The following is a 24561-nucleotide window of genomic DNA, read 5'->3' as shown; positions in this document are numbered from 1 at the left end:
TGTGAGGGCTGTCGAGTCAGCCAAGCCAACAATCTACCGGACCTGTCTCCTTCAGCGTGCTGTCTTGTTATATAATGTCTGTAGTCATGTTTGCCTAGCCTAGTATCTGCTTCGCTATGAGCGGCCCTGAGCGAATTCAGTGTTGTTAGTATGGACTCGTCCCCAACAACCGCAGCCTCCGCATTACGGATTTTAACCTCTAATGTTTGTAGCTCTTTAGTGAGTACTTTTCTCACCCCTACCGTGGCTGCAAGGCAGTGTCCCCTTATCACCACTTTGTGGGCATCCCACTCTATAGAGCGGGATGATGACGAGTTTTTATTTAGCAGGAAATAATCAGCTAATATTTTAGCTATCTCTGTTTGAAAGGGGGGATCTAAAAGGGCTTCCGACTGTAAACGCCACGTCGGTATGCGGGTGTGCATGTGACCCCAAGCTATTGTTACACATAAAGGATTATGATCTGATATAGTGCGCGCTAAGTATTCAGATCCGCACACCTTCTGAATCACTGTTGCAGATACAAAAACCATATCTATTCTGGTATACAGCTTATGTACAGGGGAATAATAAGAGTATTCCCGTTGGGCAGGATGGGCCGTCCTCCATACTTCGCTCAGGCCATTGTTTAAAGCCCAGCTTGCTAGTGCTTGAGAGGCACGATTGGAAGGAGCTGAGGTAAGCGGGGGGAACGAGCGGTCCTTTTGAGTGTCTAAGACACTGTTAAAGTCTCCTCCCCAAACGCATTCCAACGTAGGGTCATTAAGGTTGCCGGTTGAAAGTGTAGATAGGAAATCTCGCTGGTCTACATTTGGGGAGTACAGTGCAACTAGGGCTAAAGGGGATCCATCTAGTATGCCCTCAACTATCACGTGGCGACCATTTGAGTCACATTGTGTGCGAGACACGGTGAATGGAACCCCGGGGGCGATCCAAATCGCTACCCCGCGGGCAAATGATGAAGAAGTTGTGCCATGCAATTGCCCCTTCCATTTTGAGCGTGTGTTTTCTAGCGTAGCTTTAGAGAGATGTGTTTCTTGCAATAGTGCTATATGTATCTGATGTCTCTTAAGAAAGGCGTAAACTCTGACGCTTCCGTGAGGTTGCCATGCCTCTAATATTCCATGTGAGCACTTTGTATTTTGCTATACTCTGATGAGTTTGAGTGGCCATGATATTGTTGTGGTTTTCGTATGCCCAAGGGAATGATTGCCTGCTGACCATGACATAAAAACATTGTGACATGCGCACACTAAGGTTGGGCGACCCACACCAGCGACATTGCGAGCTGCAGTCCTATTGCTATGATAATCATGACATGTACATTTGCTGCTGCATTTGCAATTAACTAACATGTGATAAAACCAACGATTAAATAAAAGGGAGCACACTAAAACAACACACAATAACAACTGAATTGAAAAATAGAAATCTATTCCAGCATTTGCTGGCATGAGAGAATGGTCCATATGGAGCAGGGGGGTGTCGGGCAGCATTGATACAGAGTCTAGGGTTTACCTTGCCCTGTTCACTTGTGGTGAAGAGTGTGCCGCCCAGGGGCACAATCGAATCATGCGGCGTAGCAGGTGGATGCCGATGGCGCTCAGAAGGAGGTGTAATAGTATTGTGATACTGTCCACGATCTGTAAGAACCAGTAGGGCCCAGCTGTTTAGCAGATATCATCTGCTGTGCGTGGTGTGAGGGTAGGGCCACGTGTGGATTCAGCTGAGTCAGAGTTTGCATCCTGTTCCTGCTCAACGTCCGCTTGTGTAGAGGAGGCAGTAGGTGACGCGTTAACAAATCTGGATGTGGCTCGCAAAAGTCGGGAGCGTTCAGTTTGCGCTTGTTCAGGCGAGGGCTTCGCGCCTTGTTTCTTGCGCTGTCTGCGACCTGACGTGGAGGAGGGTCTATCGGCTCCCAGAGCAATTGTGTCTAATGGATCGGCTAGCCCCTTGGCATGTAGCCAGGTCCAGGCGTCCTCTGGAGAGGTAAAAAAGAGTGTGCGAGTGTCATCTTGTATCCGGAGTCTGGCAGGGAACAACAGCGCATACTTGATGTTGTGTTTTCGGAGACACGCCTTAACATGGTAGAAAGAGTTGCGTTTCTTCTGTACTTCTGCTGTAAAATCTGGGTAGGCTGTAATCACACCATCTTCGAAGCTTACCGGGCCAGATTTGCGAAATAACTGTAGGATAAGATCTCTGTCACGGTAATTAAGGAGTCTTACTATAAGCGGACGTGGTTGGGAGCCAGGAGGGGGAGGCCTGGCAGGGATCCTGTGTGCTCTTTCGACAGAAAAGAACTTCGGGATATTATCCTTCAGAATAGTATCAGTAAGCCATTTCTCTATAAATAGTTCAGCACTGAGGCCCTCGGCACGCTCGGGGAATCCCACCATACGGATATTGTTGCGGCGAGATCTACCTTCTGCATCCTCACCTCTGCGTTTTAAAGAGTCCACCTCTGTCGATAAGTGAACTAGTTGCGATTGGAGATCTTTCACCGAGCGGGGGATAGCCACAGTATCTCTTTCAAGTTCCGATACCCTATCAGCTAGTGCGTGTTGGTCAGTGCGAAGTATGTTAAGATCTTCTGTTACCGAACCTATTTTAGCTTCCAGAGTAATTTTAGTGTCTAGAATGGCTTGTAGTATCTTTTCGAATTGTGATGTGTGTGATTGTAGGGTCAATTCTAGTTTCTGAAGTGCCACTTGTGTGTTGGCGTAGGGCTCTGAGGAGGATGAGGTGGCGTGTTCCATCTTGCCCAGAGGTGCACGTGGGGTTTTTGGTTTGACCATTTGGCAAGTACAGGAGCTCTTAGACGTTAGCGTGCTGAGAAAACGCGAAGCAGTATGCACGATCTAGTCAAGTGTCACACCAGTTCGAGCCTAGACGTTGAAAAGGAGCAAGGCCAGGAACAAGCAAGGCTTTGGATGGTATTTTTGCTATCACTTGTGTCACTTAATAATGACAGGGCTGGTATGAATTTATAAGACTGGTGGAATAGGGAGCAATACGCTGTGCATTGTGACAGAAGTTACAGCAACACATGGGAATTAGTGTCCCAAGAGGGATGATTCATGCGCGTGCGCACTACCACACGGTAACTGTCATCGATAGGCACTTCCCTTATAAACAGCCAGGTCTATTATGTGTTTACCCCTCTCCCAGATAGCTGACTTCCTAATGCCTCAGTCTCCCAGAAGTGAAGCACGGGCCAATGCAGGACAAGGATACGTACAGTAGGGGCTGCGGCTGTGGTCCCCTGTGCTGGTGTAGCAATCCGCATTGATTCAGTGCGTTTAATTGGCCACAATTTATCATCCAACGTGGGCTGCGACACTGGAGCCAGTTATTTAGTGAGTCTGTTTTCCCGGACTGCTCTGTGCAGGGAGCAGGGATGCCACAGGTCGATGCTGCCCCACAGCGATAACACAGAGTGAGTTTACAGGGTGCGCGCCCCAATGCGACGCGCCATTGCACAGCGCCACCCACGCGCCAGCGGGCCTTTTATGGCAGAGTTAGGCACTATTGTTTGCAAAAGATGCAGAGGTGTTACGTATTGGCCGCCGCCTGTTGGGCCTGTTGATGCGATGGATTAATCAGTAGCCAGAGCGCGGGGCGCTATGCAGCTATGGGTGGGCAGAGGAAACCAGAACATCCACACCGGCTTCTCATCTCGATGATTATGGTGCGGGGGAGGGCCTACCTCGACAGGATTCGGCCCCTGAGGGGCTTCGCCGCAGTGAATAAAATAAATTCCAGCCAGCACAGTTCTGCGTAGAGTTCCCAATGGCGCCTTCCGTGCATGCGGCGCAATCCCCAGGCCACACCAACAGGAGGCGTGTTCCGTGCAGTACGACCTCCAGGACGGCCGCGGAACGGTGTGTTACCGCAGGACAGCAAGAGAGTCACAGTACGGGAAGCCCCATTCACCGGGTGTAAAACAGGTAAGCCTGCTCCGGCAGGGCTTATCTCGCTAAGATGGCGCTGTACCGTAGGTGGCCTGGACGGCACCGCCCCTCCAGAGCGCGCATCCCGGCGCCTCTCCCCACCGGGTAAAAACGAAGGTGCTATGTCGCCTCAGCATAACGCGAACCCGTGTTCTGGGACCGGGTCGCGGGTGGTTCCATGTAGCGCTCGCCGCGAGCGCGTTGTCTGCAGCGCGATCACGGCCTCAATCCAGCCGATCGCCAGCCATGCGAGTAGCGCGTCTCCGGCCGCGATTAACGATGCCGCCCCCGGGCAGCCCTCTTAGCGGCAGTCGGACCCGCTCTCGGGGGGGCCCGGGCGCCTCCAACAGGATAATTTACCGGGCCAGGGATCGGAGCTGCAGTTTATGCTGCCGCTCCGGTCGCCATCTTGGCCACGCCCCCCACTCACGCACATCTGGCTTACATTTGTCTAGACTTGGGCTTATATTCAATTTCTAAATCATTGTAATAAGTCACTTTGGTATTGCTGAAGTGAAATCTATACATTTTATATCCATCTTTCACTTCTTGGGACAAGGGTTAAAATTCATCAGGTAGCTCTGGCTTTTTCAAATTAGATCTTCCTGTGCCTTGAGTTAAATGTTCTGTAAGACCATCACAATAATTCCATAGACCCAGACACGACAAAACCCTGTGGAAAGACAACCTCATGAGTTTTACATTTCAGGAAGAAGGAATCGAGTACTATAACGATCCCACTTAGATTTTAGGGGGTCAAATGTATGATGTTAAATAAGTGTGAAGTGCAGATTTACTGAACTGCTGGGCATATGCACCAGGATTAGTGTCCCGTACACTTAGCTAATGTCCATTTTTTCTACAAGCAACCATTGTTTTTACCTTTCTCTCTCAAGTGAGTCCTATATAAAGACTGTGTACAATACGGTTACCATCTTCTTTCCTCCTTTCTGGTTTGTATAATAATTTAAGAATCGCCTTGGAGGGCAATTCTGAGCCATCCTATTCCTACTTATGGCTCAGCATACCGGTGATTAACCTATACAATAAAAACTGTCCTGCTGGAATTTCTTGGTCCTGGACAAGCCCAGGAAAAGGCCTGACACTCCCACAGTCATTTCTGTCCCGTTGTCTTGACAACTGTCTACTGCCTGGCCTCATCTCCTTGATGGTTTAGCAACCTCAAACAAACAGAAAATTAAAGATGTGCGTTACCTTCAAAGGAGTCCTCTTCATGCAACGAGTCCAACATGAAACCGCTTCCTTAAATTGGGTTATTGGATCTGTGCATTTTTAATTCCAATAACTAGGCTTGACAGCATACCTTGGAATTTTCATCTTGGGAAAAAATGTATTCCTGCTCACTTTTCTGCATCTAGCCAGTGAGCCAACTATTGAAGTAGGCAGCTAAGTAATACAACTTAAAGTCATGGATGCCCAAGCCACCATTACTGATTAGGAATGCTCAGTGACACACTGTCTACTGGTGTCCCAAAACAAATCCAGTAGGATGGTGTCCAACCGTTTAAATAGTCCAATTGGTATTAATCCTGGTAAATGAACAAAATAATATAAAAGACATAGAAGCATGACCATCACCAATATAGCAATTCTTCCCATAACGGACATTTAAAAGGTTCCTTAGCATTGCCACTGCAGACCTGACATTTTTATTTGCGACCTTGGAGTTTTGTTTAATAAATCTTCACAACCAGCTATTGGAACGTGGTTGGTTCCCATGAGAACTCTTTTCAATATACAAGGTGTTTCAACTATCCCAGTTTGTAAATGAAAAATACAAGATTTAGCACAATTATCTTGTAATCCTGACACACACACACACACACACACACTTTAAGCATAGTTGTGGTCAGCTAACATCAACATATTATCTGCTTATAATAAGACAACGAGTTTGCCAATCACCCTGTGCACCCTGAGATATGCCCTCTCTCCTTAAAAGGTTTGAAAGGGCTCTATAGCTAATCCAAATATTACTGGGGGGAAAAGAGCAAACACAACGAGTTTCTCTCCCAGTGTCGTACTCCTGTGAAATCACTTGACCTGTTCGGAACCCTGCACCAAAATTAGCATACAGCAACGAAATTCATTTTAGGTGACCTGTTCTTAGACCCATTAGTTTCAACAACGCTATAAACTAGGGGTATTGAAAGATTTTTCCAAATATATTGCCACTTTGCAGCTACTAATATATTGAACAACTGCGGACGTTGCCCATCGAATTAAATAGCATATATTCAGAGAGGTTTTCAGCCAAATTAACCGTTTTTGGTTCTTATGTACCATTTGTGGAATCATCCATACTAGTTGTTGGACAGACGTTTAGTTAGAATTTCATAATCTCTGTTCAACATTGATAGCTAATGATAGGACGTTCTCCTTAAACAATCGTTTCTAGAGTTAAGAATTCACTATTAACACCTCATAGGTATAGCAGGACAATGAAACTTGGATTGGCCACTGTGCACATTTCTTTAAACTTGGGAGCCAGAAGGTCTATGTAAGCAGACTAAAGTTCAATTGGGTAGTCACCCTGACCCATGAATCTTCCCTCTAGCCACTCCCTTTACAACTGATTTTATTTCAGTCATCACAACTGGAACTTCTGGTGGTCCAACCTACTATGGTGGTAATAAATTTAGATCGACCCTCCTTTGATAATTTTTTTATTTCTTGCTCAGTACCCAGACCATGATTTTGATATAGTTCAGAGCAATAATCTGAATACATTACTTTTTTCTCTGAATAAACAAGATTTCCTTTCTCATACAAACACGTGTGATTGTGGGAAAGTAGTTTTGCCTTCTATGCCAGAAATCTGTTGCTCAAGCAGTGAACCTTGGGAGGGCTATGCCCATTGCGGAAGTGTGACCAAAGTTCCGATCTGCTCAGTCTCTAAAGCTTCATTTGCACTTTTGGATACTTCAGTGAACTGTCTGGTGCGATGGAAGTGGGTGTACTCTTTGATTACTCCCTATGTCTGGGATTGTCCGTCGATCATATATCAAGAAGCGTTAAATAGTGTTACTCTGCCAGCCCTTTGTAAGGTTGCAATGAGCTTCTGTATGTTTTGGCATATATGGTCGGCTCTGAAAAGGGAACAAATATATAGAATTCCAGGTCTGACTACTAAAGTTCCTTTCCATCAGTCAAAACAGGAATCACAGAGTTTAGACAAGTTAAAGGGTCTGTTTAAAATGCTTAATTCTCTTCCTTTCCACTTCTGACAAAAAGCCAAAATGTTCATGAAGGTGATTGGTGGGATTCACCGTAAACTCCACTTCTGGTCACTCCCCCAAACCCCATCTAGCCTCAGCACCTTCCACCACTCAACTGCTTCACCTCCATACAGGTGCTGGTCTGAATAAACCACTTCAGTTGGACACTTGAGACATCGCTATGTTGCAACAGCCAGGGTCAGAGTACCTTCCTGTCTCTGTCAACGAGCACTAGAACACATCAGCGCACCAAATGCTGTATCTTCGCTCCAATGCGAGAAGGTGTGGTCTCGTGCAATTTTCATTCAGACAGATCACTGCTTGCTACCGAATTTACAATATAGCTGAGAACTGTAAACTTGCTTCCATTAAGACACCACTTCCAACACAGCTCAGGTCCTTCCACCTAACCACTCAAGTTCTGGTAATGTCACTGAAAGCGTTATCAGTATCACATCTACCCCTGTCAGGGAGCTCAGGGTGATAACACCTTTTCAGTACAGTGTAAGATTCCACTAGAGCCCTAGATCAAGGCAGCCACAATTCTCCCTCCATCTCTGGCACTTTCGATCCGCAATGGAGCTCTAATTTATACCCACAAGGCACCATGCCAGGTTCCCTGGAGACTGCGGCATGTGTAGGTATGTGAATTTTCAGAAATGTGATATCCTGCAGGGCAAATGATTCGTAAAGCAGCTGACATGGAGTTTAGGATCAGTACAAGTACACCATGAGCTATTGCCCCCACTCTCCCAATTGCTAAGCTATAAAAAGTATTTTCTATAGTCAACACTGTGTTTGACTAAGTACTGGTGTGTACCAGAATTTTCAAAAGGTGGAGATTTTACAGAGAGATCGAGCTGGAAAAAACAATTAACATGAAGACAGTAAATTGAAAGGGCGGCAGCACACATCCTGGGCCATTCATTCGTTTTCCACATCATTAATTATGCAATATTAAACACTTATAGCAAAGGTGGTGTACAAAGCATCGCCTTAGACTAGATAAGGTCTTTCAGGATGTCAGGTCCTACCTAGTCCCGTTTATTTTAAGCTATATCCTCTTACTTTAGAAGACTACATGGCGCTACACTTCTATTCAAAAGCTCTCAGCCAACCGGCTTAACTGCTCCTCCAGAAACACATAGTACAGCTGCATTAAAACGCAAATCATTACGATCAATTAAAGATAACTTGCACAAGCGGCTGTCTCAGAAGGTCAAGTAGGAAATGTCCCAAAATAACCTCATGTCAAACTCAAACAAAACAGAAGATGATGTTTTGAGTAACCTTCATTGAAGCATTCGTCATTCCCCTGCACACTAACATTCCTTCCCGGTCTCCAAAAGAACGCAGAACCTTGGCATCTAAATGGAAAGCAACTGAAAATAAATCTGCTATCCTGCCAGTCCTGTCCCCTTACCCCACCCCGAACTAGCCAAGGGACTCTACAATGCCTACAATCCTTACACAAATTGAAAATTAGTAGCCAGACTAACTTAGGCCAGTACAAGAGGTCAATCATGAATACTTCATATGCTTGATTGGCTTATAGTTGGTCAACATATTGGGCCTGGAACCCACCCTCCTCTGGGCAGGGGTGGAAGGGGAAATCGCTTCCCCTTCCACCCCCAATCACCTGTGGCATCTGATGATGTCAGTGCACGATTGCACGCTGACCTCATCAGAGGCCGGATCGGAGGAGAAATGCAAAAGCATTCTATTAGGCTGATCTGCCCCCCTCCCCCCTCCCCCCCCAGGGAGGGCAGAAACCACTTAGGCAACAGGGATTATTGTGTATGTGTGTGTTTTGTTTGGGGGGGGGGAGGGGGGCAGCCCCTTCGGCAAGGGTCACTCCCCAAAGGGGGCACATCACTGTTGGCCATACCAGCCCCCTCCCTCCCCAGAGGGGCAGATTGGCCTACTTTTGGAAGGCCCGTCTGCACCCAAGAAAGCCCACTAGAGAAGTTTTTTTTCCCCCCCAAACAAAAGAGGGTAGGGGTATGGCCATACCCTCACCCCAAATAAATGGGGCCAAAGTTGTTCTGCCCACCGGTGGGGAGATGAGCAATTACCCTGGATCCACTACCGGCAAGGGGGGGGGGGGGGGGGGAGCATACTAGATGCCAGGGAATTTAAAAAAAATATATTAAATAGTGGGGTGGTGGCTACCAACCAGTGTGGGCCTGGTTATGCCCCCACCCCAACTGAAGGAGGTAACAGTCTTTCAGCTCTCCCTCCGCACACTAAAACATTTTATTCCACGGCAAGCAAGAGGACATTTGATTATTTTGGGTTTTGGTTTTACATTTGGGCCATGAGAGCTTGGCTAACTCTCAAAATCGTCCCACTTGGAATGGTGAGGGTTGCACTTTTTGGACTTTGGGACGCTGCCACGTAAAAAAATTCACAAGACCTAGACACATCTGAAAAGGAAACATCTGGGTGATTCCAGGGTGGTGTGCTTCACATGCACCCCGCACCATTTTCTCACCCACAATGCCATGCAAAACTCCAACTTTGCTGGAAATCACACATTTTTCCCACATTTTGGTGATGGAACCTTCCCGAGTCTGCAGGAATCTACAAAATTCCTACCACCCAGCATTATCTATACCGATGAAAATTCTTTTTCAACTGCCCTTTTGGACCCCCTTTGCTTCCCCCTCACTTTCGACATGTTTTTGGCTCTTCCTTGTCACAGGCACTTGGCCCACGTACACAAGTGAGGTATCATTTTTACCAGGAGACTGAGGGGAATGTTGGGGGTAGGAATTTTGTCCCAGTGTGGTGATCCCACACAGAAATGTGGGAAAAATTCGATTTTTTAGCTAAATGAGGTTTGCGGAGGATTCTGGGTAAGAAAACAATGGGGGATCCACACAAGTCACACCTCCCTGGACTCCCTCAGGTGTCTAGTTTTCAGAAATGTCTGGGTTTGGTAGGTTTCCCTAGTTGGCTGCTGAGCCCAGGACCAAAAACACAGGTGCAACCCGCAAAAACAGGTAGTTTTGCATTTGATAATTTTGAGGTGTCCAGATAGTGTTTTGGGGCATTTCCTTTCGCGGGCGCTAGGCCTACCCACACTAGTGAGGTACCATTTTTATCAGGAGACCCCTGGAGAATGCAGGGTGGAAGGAAATTTGGGGCTCCTCTCAGATTCAGAACTTTGTGTCACCGAACTGTGAGGAAAAAGTTTTTTTTTAGCCAACTTTTGAGGTTTGCAAAGGGTTTTGGGTAACAGAACCTAGTCTGTGCCCCACAAGTCACCCATCTTGGATTCCCCTAGGTGTCTAGTTTTCAAAAATGCACAGGTTTGGTAGGTTTCCTTAGGTGCCGGCTGAGCTAGAGGCCAAAATCCACATCTAGGCACTCTGCAAAAAACAGGTTGGTTTTCTTTGGGAGAATGTGATTTGTCCACGTTGTGTTTTGGGGCATTTCCTTTCGTGGGCACTAGGCCTACCCACACAAGTGAGGTACCATTTTTATCAGGAGAGTTGGGGGAATGCTAGGTAGAAGGAAATTTTTGGCTCCTCTCAGATTCCAGAACTTTGTGTCACCGAAATGTGAGGAAAAAGTGTTTTTTTAGCCAAATTTTGAGGTTTGAAAATGATTCTGGGTTACAGAACCTGGTGAAAGCCCCACAAGTCACCCCATCTTGGATTCCCCTAGGTGCCTAGTTTTCAAATATGCGCAGGTTTGGTAGGTTTCCCTATATGTCGGCTGAGCTAGAGGCCCAAACGCACTTTGCAAAAAACATGTCAGATTTCAATGCAAAAATGTGATGTGTCCATGTTGTGTTTCCTGTCCCGAGCATTAGGCCTACCCATGCTAGTGAGGTACCATTTTTATCGGGAGACTTGGGGGAACACAGAATCGCAAAACAAGTGCTATTGCCCCTTGTCTCTTCTTTACATTTTTTCCTTCAAAATTTAAGACATTATGTAAAAAAGAAGTCCGTTTGAGAAATGCCCTGTAATTCACATGCTAGTATGGGCACCCAGGAATTCAGAGATGTGCAAATAACCACTGCTTCTCAACACCTTATCTTATGCCCATTTTGGAAATACAAAGGTTTTCTTGATACCTATTTTTCACTCTTTATATTGCAGCAAATGAATTGCTGTATACCAGATATAGAATGAAAACCCATTGCAAGGTGCAGCTCATTAGGGTTCTTGATGAACCTACAAGCCGTATATATCCCCGCAACCAGAAGAGTAAAGCAAACCTTGTAGGATCTACACAAAGTACCCGTTGCTGAATTCAGAATGTTGGCTACTTTTCAGAAATGTTTAGCGTTCTGGGATCCAGCATTGGTTTCACACTAATTTCTGTCACTAACTGGAAGGAGGCTGAAAGCACAAAAAAAAAAAAAAAAAAAAATGGGGTATGTCTCAGTAAGATGCCAAAATTGTGTTGAAAAATTGGGTTTTCTGATTCAAGTCCGCCAGTTCCTGAAAGCTGGTGATTTTAGCACTGCAAACCCTTTGTTGATGCCATTTTCAGCTAAAAAAACACAAGCCTACTTCTGCAGCCCTTTTTCCCATTTGTATTTTTTTTTTAAACGAAATCGTCACTGTATTTTTGCCAATTTCTTGGTCTCCTTCAGGTCAACCCACAAAGGTCGGGTTACCTCTTGAATCCCTATGATGTTGGAAAAAAAAAAAAAAAAAAAAGAACATAAATTTGGTGTGGGTAGCTTATGTGGACAAAACGTTATGAGGGCCTAAGCGCGAACTGCCTTAAATAGCCAAATAAAAAAAAGAAGGCGTGGCACCTGAGAGGAAAAGGTCTAGCAGTGAAGGGGTTAAAGAGGACATTGCACAAAACATACATTAATCCAGAAATTGGGACCAGCTGTCAAGCAAGTAAACTCATGGTATAGCACCCAATGCATGCATTACTATCGCGTCAGTGCATCTGCTTACTGCTCCATCCAACACACAAGGGCAGGATTTCATTCTCAGTACAGACCTCTAAACGTTGGGACTAGCCCTAAAAACGCATCCAAATCACCAATGACAAAGCATGATGGAACAGGCAAAAAACAAAAAACCCAACCCTACTAAAATCACTGAATAGCAACAAACAGAATCGTCTACCTGGAGAATTAAATCTCTGAAAAATATGAAAGCCAGGGCATTTCGAGATTACCACACAGCTCAGACCGACATGGTATAAATCTGTCAAGCTATTCTTCACTAAAAGACAACAGAATCCCAAATCAAATCATCACAAATGTGAACACTTATGAAGGAGATGAGGGAGGTGGGAAGAGGTGCTTCTCTGATGTTATAGTATATCCCTCAAACTCCACCTGCACCCCCCCCAACCAAAAACAAGAATCTATACATGTCTTAAAATGTTTCATATCCCCACTCACACACCACTTGTGACAAGCAGATGTAAAATCATCACTGTGGCTGTGAACAACACTCCAGCCAAAGGCCATACGGTGGAACTCTACCATCTGAGGCTAGACTCTATGCCAAACACAGGGGTCACTGTAATAAAATCACAACATGCACATTTAACTATCGACATTGCTTAATACACTTCACAAGGTCAAAAACATGAGATGTGTCACTGCACATATACAGCAAACACAGAAAGACAACCAGATGGTTTAACCCCAAATTAACCTAATCACAGATTAGACACAACACTAAGCTTCAACTTCAACGGCAAAGACTGCAGACACTACAAAATCCTTTCAATTCAACAACAGCCTCAGGCAAGATGCTATAAGTGGCAGCGCATCACTCTTCAAGAACAAATACCACAAACATAACACCAGTTACATAATCAAACATACACAAAATCCATGCATCTAGCAGATCCATACATATAGCAATAACACCATGCAGTAACATGTTAGACTCAACAGCATCAAACACAATAAAACACCTCCCAACATAAGATACTGAAGCACTAATTTAAAAGTTTCAAAGTTCAACCAAACGCGGCCAGCACAACAGAATTCATCAGATATCTTTTCTCAACCTTCCCCAATAACACAAACATGGGTGTGACTTTCACTCAGGGGTCTTGGGGAAGTCAGCAGTTATTGGTCAGTATTTTAAGTAACTCTCATTTTGCCACTGATATTTGAGGGGCATCAATATTTCCGCTCTCCAATTGAATAAAACACCTCACTTACCGTAGGCTTCACCTGAGATAAAAACTGTGAGCCATCACAGTTTACTCTAGGCTACAGCAGGGGTGTCAGATAGTGATTCTGACCAAGTTGTTAAAGGAACCCTTGCAAGAAATTTAGATGCAGGGTAAACTTCATGTACAATAATGTCCCGACTGTCTAGACCCAACATCACTAACTGCCTAACATTACATCAGGATCACGCCCAAATGCTGGTTGAATTCTCGTCACTGGGTATGGTTTCCACTTTTGGTTTGAGAGCAGTCTCACACATCAGGGCTTCGTTTTATTTCTTTGACTAAAAAACGCAAGCATGCATTAATACAATAGAATCAAAATCAATAATGCCTTCCCAGCACCCTCCGAGAGGCCAATCTGACCTTGATATTAAAACCAGGTGAGACCCAACCAACCTGGCCGCCTTGTGTCCCCTTGCCAGTATGAATATGGACTATAAGATAGATCCTCAATAAGATTCTGGCTACTAGAATCCAACCAGCGATTCCACACCTAGTACATGCAGACCAGAATAGATTTGTACCAAGGAGGATGTCTTTGTACCCGGGAAGAAAACCTACCTGAACATTCAACGGTTGTATGGAATTATGGAGGAGGTGCACCCCACCTGCCAAATTGTGGCTACCCTTTTACTAGACTTAAAAAAGTGTTCAACACAATGCACCGAGCCTACCTTTTCCTTGTTCTGTACGGCTTTGGAGCCCGCACGATGGGTCCACAATCTGAATCAATTTCCAGGGCCATATATCAGCACCTATATCACTGCATAGGGACTAGACGAGGGTGTCCGCTCTCCCCACTGTTTCCATTTGCCACTGAGCCCCTAGGAATCCAGAAGCACACCAAGTGGAAGAACCTGGGCTATCTCCCTGAAGACAGGCTCCACATATTCTTGAGCGCAGATAATGTATTACATTACCTCAAAAACTTCACGTGTGACCATTCTCATATTTCCCTCTTTCTTGCGAATTCTGGTGCGGTGTCGGACCATAGAGTCAGCTGGAACAAGTCCTGTTTGTTCCCACTCTATTCTCCAAACCCTCCCCAACATTCTACCCAGGAGACACACTGGTTTGGAAGGTGACTGTCGGCTACCTGGGCATCTGTATCTTTCACTCTGACTCTGGCCTTTTCGATGGGAATCGGACTACAGCAGTTGCATCCCTCAATGTGCAAGCTGCATTCTGAAGAAAATTTGTGCTGTCTGTCATGGGGCACATAGCGGTGTCCAAGATGGCGATACTTCCTTGTCTCTTTGCCAACCTTCCGGTGCACCTTCCCTCTAAATCTTTCCAAGCTTTAGACGGATGTCCTCAGAAAAATTATATGGCATGGGTCTCGCCGCCGCATCGCTTTGCCTAACCTGTGCCTTCCATTGGAGCAGAGTTGGCTGGGTGCCCAAACTTTTAATATTATCTGGCTGCCCAGCTCCAGTGGTTGACTCGCTGGATGGCGGGGCACTGCATCAGCTCTCACCCTTTAAAGCATTGTTATGCTCTCAGTCCCTGGCATCCCTGTTTGTACATACCTTCCCTGCCTTGTCTCAGGAGCATCACACTGCCTGGCTAGAAACCCTTTGATTATTAAATTAGTCTCTACCTATGCCCCTGCGATACCGCTGCTGGGTTTACCCAAGGCTGCAGATCATTTGGTGAGTCACAAGTTATCCCTCTGGGACGGGGCTGGTATAATAACACTGGGTATCTATTTTGGGGTAGGCACCTTGCCCAGTTCCCTGATCTGATGGAGGACTGTGGCCTCCATGTGGGCCAGTTCCTAACTTATGGCCTGATACTGAAAGCAGTCAGATGGATCTGGTCCATAGCAGAAGCTGAAACACCCAAGCATAAACTGATGAACTCCGTCCACACCATGGGATGTGTCCAGGTTTTCCACTTGGCTCAATAGGGCCACGATTAACTACACACATGTTCCACTGCAAGCCACACAAGAAACATGGGAGGGCGAATTTGGCAAGGCCCTTAAAGAGAAGGAATGAGGTCGGCCCTAGAATGTACAGGGAGTGCAGAATTATTAGGCAAATGAGTATTTTGACCACATCATCCTCTTTATGCATGTTGTCTTACTCCAAGCTGTATAGGCTCGAAAGCCTACTACCAATTAAGCATATTAGGTGATGTGCATCTCTGTAATGAGAAGGGGTGTGGTCTAATGACATCAACACCCTATATCAGGTGTGCATAATTATTAGGCAACTTCCTTTCCTTTGGCAAAATGGGTCAAAAGAAGGACTTGACAGGCTCAGAAAAGTCAAAAATAGTGAGATATCTTGCAGAGGGATGCAGCACTCTTAAAATTGCAAAGCTTCTGAAGCGTGATCATCGAACAATCAAGCGTTTCATTCAAAATAGTCAACAGGGTCGCAAGAAGCGTGTGGAAAAACCAAGGCGCAAAATACCTGCCCATGAACTGAGAAAAGTCAAGCGTGCAGCTGCCACGATGCCACTTGCCACCAGTTTGGCCATATTTCAGAGCTGCAACATCACTGGAGTGCCCAAAAGCACAAGGTGTGCAATACTCCGAGACATGGCCAAGGTAAGAAAGGCTGAAAGACGACCACCACTGAACAAGACACACAAGCTGAAACGTCAAGACTGGGCCAAGAAATATCTCAAGACTGATTTTTATAAGGTTTTATGGACTGATGAAATGAGAGTGAGTCTTGATGGGCCAGATGGATGGGCCCGTGGCTGGATTGGTAAAGGGCAGAGAGCTCCAGTCCGACTCAGACGCCAGCAAGGTGGAGGTGGAATACTGGTTTGGGCTGGTATCATCAAAGATGAGCTTGTGGGGCCTTTTCGGGTTGAGAATGGAGTCAAGCTCAACTCCCAGTCCTACTGCCAGTTCCTGGAAGACACCTTCTTCAAGCAGTGGTACAGGAAGAAGTCTGCATCCTTCAAGAAAAACATGATTTTCATGCAGGACAATGCTCCATCACACGCGTCCAAGTACTCCACAGCGTGGCTGGCAAAAAAGGGTATAAAAGAAGGAAATCTAATGACATGGCCTCCTTGTTTACCTGATCTGAACCCCATTGAGAACCTGTGGTCCATCATCAAATGTGAGATTTACAAGGAGGGAAAACAGTACACCTCTCTGAACAGTGTCTGGGAGGCTGTGGTTGCTGCTGCACGCAATGTTGATGGTGAACAGATCAAAACACTGACAAAATCCATGGATGGCAGGCTTTTGAGTGTCCTTGCAAAGAAAGATGGCTATATTGGTCACTGATTTGTTTTTGAATGTCAGAAATGTATATTTGTGAATGTTGAGATGTTATATTGGTTTCACTGGTAATAATAAATAATTGAAATGGGTATATATTTTTTTTTGTTAAGTTGCCTAATAATTATGCACAGTAATAGTCACCTGCACACACAGATATCCCCCTAACATAGCTAAATCTAAAAACAAACTAAAAACTACTTCCAAAAATATTCAGCTTTGATATTAATGAGTTTTTTGGGTTCATTGAGAACATGGTTGTTGTTCAATAATAAAATTAATCCTCAAAAATACAACTTGCCTAATAATTCTGCACTCTCTGTACAAAGTCTTCCGCAAAACATGGTTAAAACATATTTAATTCAATTGTCTGCAGGAATTACCTTTCACCAGAGTTTATTTGTAAGATATTCCCTGAGCTATCAGACACTTACGCTAGGTGTGCCTTGCCAGCAGCTAATTTAAAACACATTCTCTGGGATTGCCCCTCTCTTCGCAAGTATTGGGGAGAGGAGTTGGGATGACTGGAGGCGATCACTGGGTTGCCAGAGTTGGACTCTTGAGAGATGGCTGCATTAGCCAAATACGGGCATCCGAAGAAACACAAGGTACTCTCTCACTTGCTTAACTGGGCACTGGTGCTTGAGAAAAAAAAAAAAAAACTGATTGCCACTCACTAGAAGACCCCAGGAACTGTCCAGCCAACCCCCAAGACTACTTGGTGCCTCGCTCAAGCTATAGGTAGAGGGGGAAAGTGTGGCCCTCTATAGGGAGAAATCAAGAGGGCTGCATAGGTGGCCAGTAGCTGTCGACTAGGCTACCCTGATGTCCAAGTTAACCACTGAAACTGCAGATGTGGACCCTAATCCTGATCCCCCTTTCCCTTCACTGAGGCCCAAAGACCCACCCCAAGGCCCTAATTGTTACTTACATCACTGTACCTTAACACCCCTTTGGCACGCAGCTCAACAGGCCCTCATTTGTTATTCACTTTGCCATGGGGTGGTTCGAGACAACCCCTCCTCCCTTCACTGTATGCTACAGTTTTGGGTTGTTTATTTTTGCCCCTTCCACCCCACAATTGTTCCTACATTATTGTTACCCTCTTGGACTAATACACTAAGTAATCGCATATTTTATAATCTGGTGCTTTATGTCTTGCACTGGGCCCTTGGACTCTGACAGGCAAGCAACCTCCTCTTATGGGAGTGTCTCCCTGACTGGGTGCTATGTTTTTTACATCAACAATAAAAAAAACACATAAAATGCATGCACAATTTATGGTCCAAAGAGTAATGCTTGCATGGACCTGTAAAAGATTAAATAAAAAAGAATAACAACAATTAGAACAATATTGTGTGCCCACACTCAATACTCCCCACCGCACCTCATTAACATGTTGTAGGAGTCAAGATTTAACAGTGCATTAGTGCCAAAGGGAACTTGGAAGTTATAGTCACCCCTAAATAGCTTAATCTCCAGAATCCTAAGGGACAGAAAGATAATCGTAACTGTTTCCGAATCAGGATAATCACCTCCAACCTGCAGAAAGATACCCCATTTTCAGGTAGCTAAATTGCAAGACCCGCTGTTTCCTGTGAATCTCAAAAAAGCAAATATGGGCCTGCCAAGAATACTAGCAAGTTTAGAGAGGTGTTCGCTCGCTGCAGCTCCAATACCCAGTTGTTGGTGTTAGATACTCGTTTCTTCTCCTGGCCAGTGGAAATCTCTTGGCTGCTTCTTTTTTTGACTTCCTCCAATTGAAGACTTTCCAATCAGCTTGAACTAGTCTTTCTGAGATCAGGGCACTCTTCTACTGGCAAGTACAATCCAGATCTTCTTGCAAGGTGGTAAGCCATGTTTCTCTCATCAAGTCACTGCAGGAACCAAGCTGAGGTTGATTTCCTACGACCCTTCTGCTCTGCAACAGAGGACGAAGTCTACTGGAAGTCCAAAGAGTGTACTAAGTATTGGCTAAGTGTGGGGAAGTATTTTACTTCTCTGTTGGCTACATTTGCAGACCCAGAGTTAACCAGTTGGTTGCCTTTTTCAAAGCTCAAGCACTTACTTCAATGATGCAGAAGCGCATCTGACCCTGGTGTCGTTTTCTTAGTTTCAGCAAAGATCACTCTTGCTCAGTGAACCAAAACAAAAACCATGAAGGTTGTGGGGTGGTGCGTTTCAATCGTGGAGGGGCCCACCACCACCGGGAAAACAGGTTTTGTGCTGTAGTAATGGACACATGTAGGAATTTTAGGCTTGCATATCCTCCTGCATAAAGGCAATCTGCATGAAAAAGGGACATCATCTCGTACAGCACTCAGAGGGAGTCTAACCAAGTCCCACCATTCATTCAATACATACACACACAGTTTCCATTTATGCCAAACACATGAGGAAGGCAAGGGACCTCAGTGGGGACTGGATGGATCTTAAATAAATTTGAGCCAGTAAGAATTATCTACACAACGGTACAGGTAAAAAAGCCTGCAACTCTTGGACAATAAATCAATGTCTCTACTGAAAAGTAACACAAAGCTTGAGAAGAGAATGGGGTTGATGTGTGGTCAGAGGGAAGGAATAACAATGCCCATCATTCCTAGAGACAATACAGCTCAGATGATAAACAGGAAAGGACAAGCAATAGCAAAGTCAATATGCCTGGGCGTAATGTGCCAACGCATGCAGCACTAGCACATTGGAGCAAGAACCTCAAGAGGGATCCATCAGGAACACACAGGTGGCTATAGTTGTAAAATAGTCCCTCAGGCAGTTCGATCCAGGCACTGGAGTGAAGGCAGATGTATACATTCAAAAAGGCAACAGCATTAGGTGAGCAATGAATAAGAATGGACGGAGCCAATTTGTGAGTGACCAATATCCCCAGGCACCAGTCTTGATGGGGAAATTCTTCAGCAATGCTCCTGAGTGCTGGCAAACAGCGCCATATGGCTCTGTACTGACTCCATGCAGCCCCAGAAGTGATGGAGTAGAGCCACATAAAAGCACCACCCCTGAGTTCTGACATCAGTTTCTTATAACTTTCACCTCCCAAACACTCATATGTGGAGCCTAGAACAATACGTTTTAGACATTACACTATGCTGAGATTCTAACTTGGGACCTTTTTAGATGTAAAAGAGGTCACTCCACAAAACAGGGAGGCAGGAGGGCAGCAAGGAATCTGCAGTTAGAGAATGCACCAGAAACAACATGAGCATTCTTCTGATGGCTAAATCTAACCACAATTTCCTCATCTTTAGAATACATACTATAGCAGTACCGCCAAAGTGGAGGTTATGGGGAATGGACTGAGACCAAAATGACCTGCAAAACCAAGCAGGCAAAATGCTCCCCCAACCCACCCCCACCCCCCCAAACCCGCCCCCCACAACCTTTCCATCCTACCCACACGACCAGATGGTCAAGGATGTAATATTTTGTGAACGTATGTACCAGTTCCCACATAGCAGCCTAGCAGATGTCTAAAACAGGTACACTTCTTGCCAATATCATCGTAGTAGCTGTGGCCTTGGTGAACAGGCCCTTCGGTCTTAAAGTGCCTTTTCTCTGGCCAATGCCTAACAGATTTTGATGTGCGAAGCCTTGCCTTTTTTTGCATCAGAAAATACCACAAAGAGCTGATCTTCCACAGGATGGTCCTTTACGCTGTTGAAGTGAAAGCTTAGTGCACTTCAAGGGACTGGGTGATGGAGATTGTCACCCTCTTTCAAGGTATGTGGGGGCAAAACATGCTGGCAGAGTGATCAAGTGGCCCTTGTGAAAGGAAGTCATGACCTTTGGTAAGAAGGCCACTGAGGGCTTCAGCAATAACTTTCCCAGAAGCAAGGTGGTGTGTACAGCCATTACATCGAGAGTGTCTGTAGTTCACTCATTTATAATGGGTCCTGAGCATGGATGAGTTCCAAGGAAGGGCATCTGGCCACAAGGATGACATAAGCCGCCTCAGTCAGTAAGTCAAACACATTTAGCTGCAACTGCTCAATCTCCATGTGCTGAGGTGACTGTGGAGACTCATTTGTAGGACCCTGCCATTTTGCTAGGAAAGTAGGTCCTTCTGAAGTAAAAGCCTGATCAGAAGACAAAAGCGCAGAAGCACTGAGACAACACCCTCTTGGCATAGTGCAGTGGGACAAAGATGACTTGGGTCCAGACTGTCTTGCACTTCATCAGAACTCAAGGTATGGGTGGAAAGCTAGCAAGGGTATACCCTACTACTCTAAAACGCACTGCGCCTCCTCAGGATGAAGTTGACACTTTTGGTCTGCCACAGGATGCCTACTCATTTTGTCCGCTCTGGCATTCTAAGACCCCCACTAGGGGGTTGGCAACCAGGAAGAAGATGTTATGCAGGCCCCGCCAAACCCAGAGGCTTAGCACCTTCTGACGCAAGATCCAGGCCAACCCACCACATTGCTTATTTGAGTATCGGATGGCAGGTGGATTGAAATGAGAAATTGCACCAGCCTCCCCTTTGATGGACAGAAGGAACATTTTTAGGCTGCATCGACCAGCCCCAAAGCTCTAGAACATGGATATGGAACTGGTTCTTTGTCGAAGACCAGAAACCTCTGAGCTCCACCTCTCCCAAATGTTACCCAGTCTCACTGCAGCAGAGAAAAGGCCTTGAACGCCACCCTGTCCAGAGTTGCCCCGGTGAATGAATGCAAGTCTGTGTTAGGGCTCAGTGGGACTTTAAATCATTAATGGAGAAACCTAACAATGTCAGGATTCAGCAGTGATGTAAAGGTGGTCTAAAACAGGTTGTGGCAAGCCCACATTTAGAAGCTAGTCACTGAGGTACAGGAATACGTATACTTGTGACCTTTGAAGAAAGGCAGTAACCACCATCTCACTTCTGTGAATACCTGAGGGTCAGAGGTATGGCCAAAGAAAAACATCTGCTGGATTGCAGAACAGGCAGGGGTGTGGTATTCCTATAGCCTGACTCCAATGACATATTGTTAGGGGGCAAGGACAACAAGTTTGCATGTTTATTTTGTCCTTGGGACAATTAGGCCCAATCCCCTGCAGCACAAACCCTTTGGCTGCCAGTTTACAGTACCACATATGGACCAGGAAAGAGCATTGTCTGCAGTTAAGGTAATGTTTGTGTCCACATATTTATGCTGTTCGAACTTGTATTTATAGTGCATTAAAGCAAAGCTGTTATTATTAGGGCACTGCAACAGTGGTCCCAGTATAAAAATGTGTACACATGTTTGCAAAGTTAAACAATACAAGGCTACGTATAATTCTCCCAGAATGCTCTTTGATTAGATGTGGATATCTGCATAAGCTTGAAACCAAGATTGATGAGTCTTTGCTTTCAAATTAAATGTTCCCAAAAAATAAAACTAGGAAAAAAAACAAAAAAAACTTTCCTAACTACTGTAACATTTTAGGTACCATTTCTCTGAAGCATCATCTCTTAAAATGTGTTGATGCATGCTATTATTCATAATAGAAAAATCAATGCAACCAGCCTTGGTGCCAAAGGTATTGTAGCTATGTTTGTTATCGATTACCCATGTAAAGACATTCCATATTGACAAAGACTTGTTTCCGTTACTGCTAGCAATCATTCCTGATGTACACCACAGCAAAGCTTTCTTAATTAGATCATTATGGAAGGAAACCTTTCTAAGCAGCTGTCTCCGGTGACCTAATAGTTTAGGAACACCTAGGCTAAAGTCGGCTAATTCTATTACTTTCCCTTTTCGCATTAGTTTCCCCACAGAGCACAACAAACTACCCCACTAGAAACCCTGGCATGAAAACAAAACACAGGACAACCATTATTGGGAAAGACCTGTTGCTGCAGGCAGTCGTTCCTAACTGGGCAGGAACTTGTGTCATACCGATGGCACAATGCCAGTTTTACGATTTAGAAAGATAGGATAATAATGCTTTCATTTCTGCGGTAGGCAGGTCTCCAGCAACAGAAAACACACAAACAGCCAGAAGCAAAGAGCACAGCAGGTTGTTCTGCTGGATCTATGGCAGTTCACAAAGCCATTAGCAGCTTTCACTTTCAAAATCAACACTAGGTATTGGGAACCATTTTTCCCCCCAACAGAATTGGTTTACCTAGGAAAAAAACGTAAGGGATTTTTTGCACCATTTGAGCAGCACAGTCGTAGGAACCAGCTTTAAATCGGGCATATATTTTTGCACAATAAAATGGAAGACAACCTGGTTGAAAAGTAATTTGTTCCAGTCAATATTTGATTAAGAGCAAACCACATATTTTGTACATGTGAAATACTAATGTGCACATCTACTATATGTGCCCTTAGCTGCATGATTATCCTCTAGGAAAAACTCCAGACTTTAGGGCAACGAGACTGGCAGGGATAAAAGGATAAAAATACCATTACTCAAAAAATGATAAAAACAAAACACTGAGGCGAGGGGACTTACACACCCCCCCCCCCCCATCCTGAATGCTTTCCATTGCTCTTTCCTTGAAAGCTCAACCCAAACCCACCTCTGTTTAAGAAACACGCAAAAGTGTACTTTAAGAATATCCTTGGGGATATTAGGGTGTGCCACTCTGAAAGCAGCATATTTAAACTTTCTCCCTACTTGAGTTATCCTAAAGGTAAATGGAACTAACCTGTCAAGTACATTCTAACTGAAAGGTGCATTCTAACTGAAAGTATGACACAGAGCCGTGTTCCTTTTTTAATGTGAGCAACGATACAGCATGACTCTTAGACAGGTGTGCAAAGTTGGTAAAAGCGTTGAAGTCCAGTGATTAATAATTTTAGATTCAGCCATAAACAAATAGTGCCCTGGTCTAGCCTTGTACGAGGACATCTGTCCAGATGTGAAAGCCTTTGCTGATAAATCCTCTGGGATTGTTTTTAAACTGAAGACGAGATGCGACTGTTTTAATCTAACGTGTATGTTATGTTGAGGTATTTCATTTTGTTATTAACCTGAATATTTAACCATTTCTATCGTCCTCAAAGTGGCGTGTGGGGGTATAACTAACGAATGAAATACAACGGTGCGTCGATGTTGGGGGCGGGGGGGCATGTGACGCATCTGCGGAAACAGCATTTGATCTTGAAAACCCAGCGTACTCTTTTGCACATTTAATACCAAGTGATGCTGTGGGCATGTAAGATTATAGGCAAGGGGTAAACCACTGCCACGCCGCTCAGAAACACCAAACGAGCGGCTGACGAACTGCGAGGCAATGTTTACCGGAAAAACCTCGATTCGGGACGACGCTGGCTAACCGCCACATATCACAGGAACACGAGGAAGACGAGGCGCGTTTCCATTTCTGGCTATGGAGTTGTAGTGTCTGCTGCTGCCGGGGAGGGCTCCATCTGCCTCAACATGGCTGGCACACGGGCACAGAAAAGCACATTCCTGCCAGAGGGCCCTCCCCCACTGCTTCAAAACACAAACATCTCGCGCAGACAGAGCATGTGGGCATTCATCTACACCACAGACAGCGACTGGGGGAGGGTAACAGTTGTGACATCCTCCAGCTGAACATACCCCACTGCTACATCAGCAAATCAGACCCCACCACCCCACACAGCCGTCACACAAGGGGACCCTGAAGGGGTAACTTACCATCTGATGATGATGCTGGTTGGTGGGAATGTTCGTTTCTTGGAAAAATGTGCTCAGGGCAGTCTGCGAGAAAAGCATTGGGGGGGGGGAGGGGGCAGGAAAAAAAAAGAAGACGATGAGACAATATTTCACAACACCCAGAGACGACAATACTCTTATCTAAACCTCATAGCTTTAAACGAGGTCGCAAGCAACGCAGGGAAGTGCATGTATCCCAGTACAAAAATATTTATCTTAGCATGGTTTCCTCGTGGTTGAAAACAAGCATATACATTTACCGCACCAACAAATTAATAATGTATTTAAAAAATCCAATGTAATCAGTAAT

General features: G+C 45.2%; 1 protein-coding gene across 2 annotated transcripts in view; it reads right to left on the bottom strand.

The window, feature by feature from the left end:
- Window positions 1–24561, bottom strand: part of UBALD2 (UBA like domain containing 2) — a 72758-nt gene that overhangs the window by 35971 nt on the left and 12226 nt on the right. For both annotated transcript variants that reach the window (XM_069200217.1, XM_069200218.1), the window contains exon 2: window positions 24234–24296. In XM_069200217.1, coding sequence (XP_069056318.1) covers window positions 24234–24296 — 63 coding nt within the window. The remainder of the gene's footprint in view (window positions 1–24233; window positions 24297–24561) is intronic.

Source organism: Pleurodeles waltl, chromosome 7 (assembly GCF_031143425.1).
Source record: "Pleurodeles waltl isolate 20211129_DDA chromosome 7, aPleWal1.hap1.20221129, whole genome shotgun sequence".
NCBI classification, from domain to species: domain Eukaryota; kingdom Metazoa; phylum Chordata; class Amphibia; order Caudata; family Salamandridae; genus Pleurodeles; species Pleurodeles waltl.
Note: the sequence above shows the minus strand (reverse complement) of the source record. Positions and strands in the feature narration are given on the sequence as shown.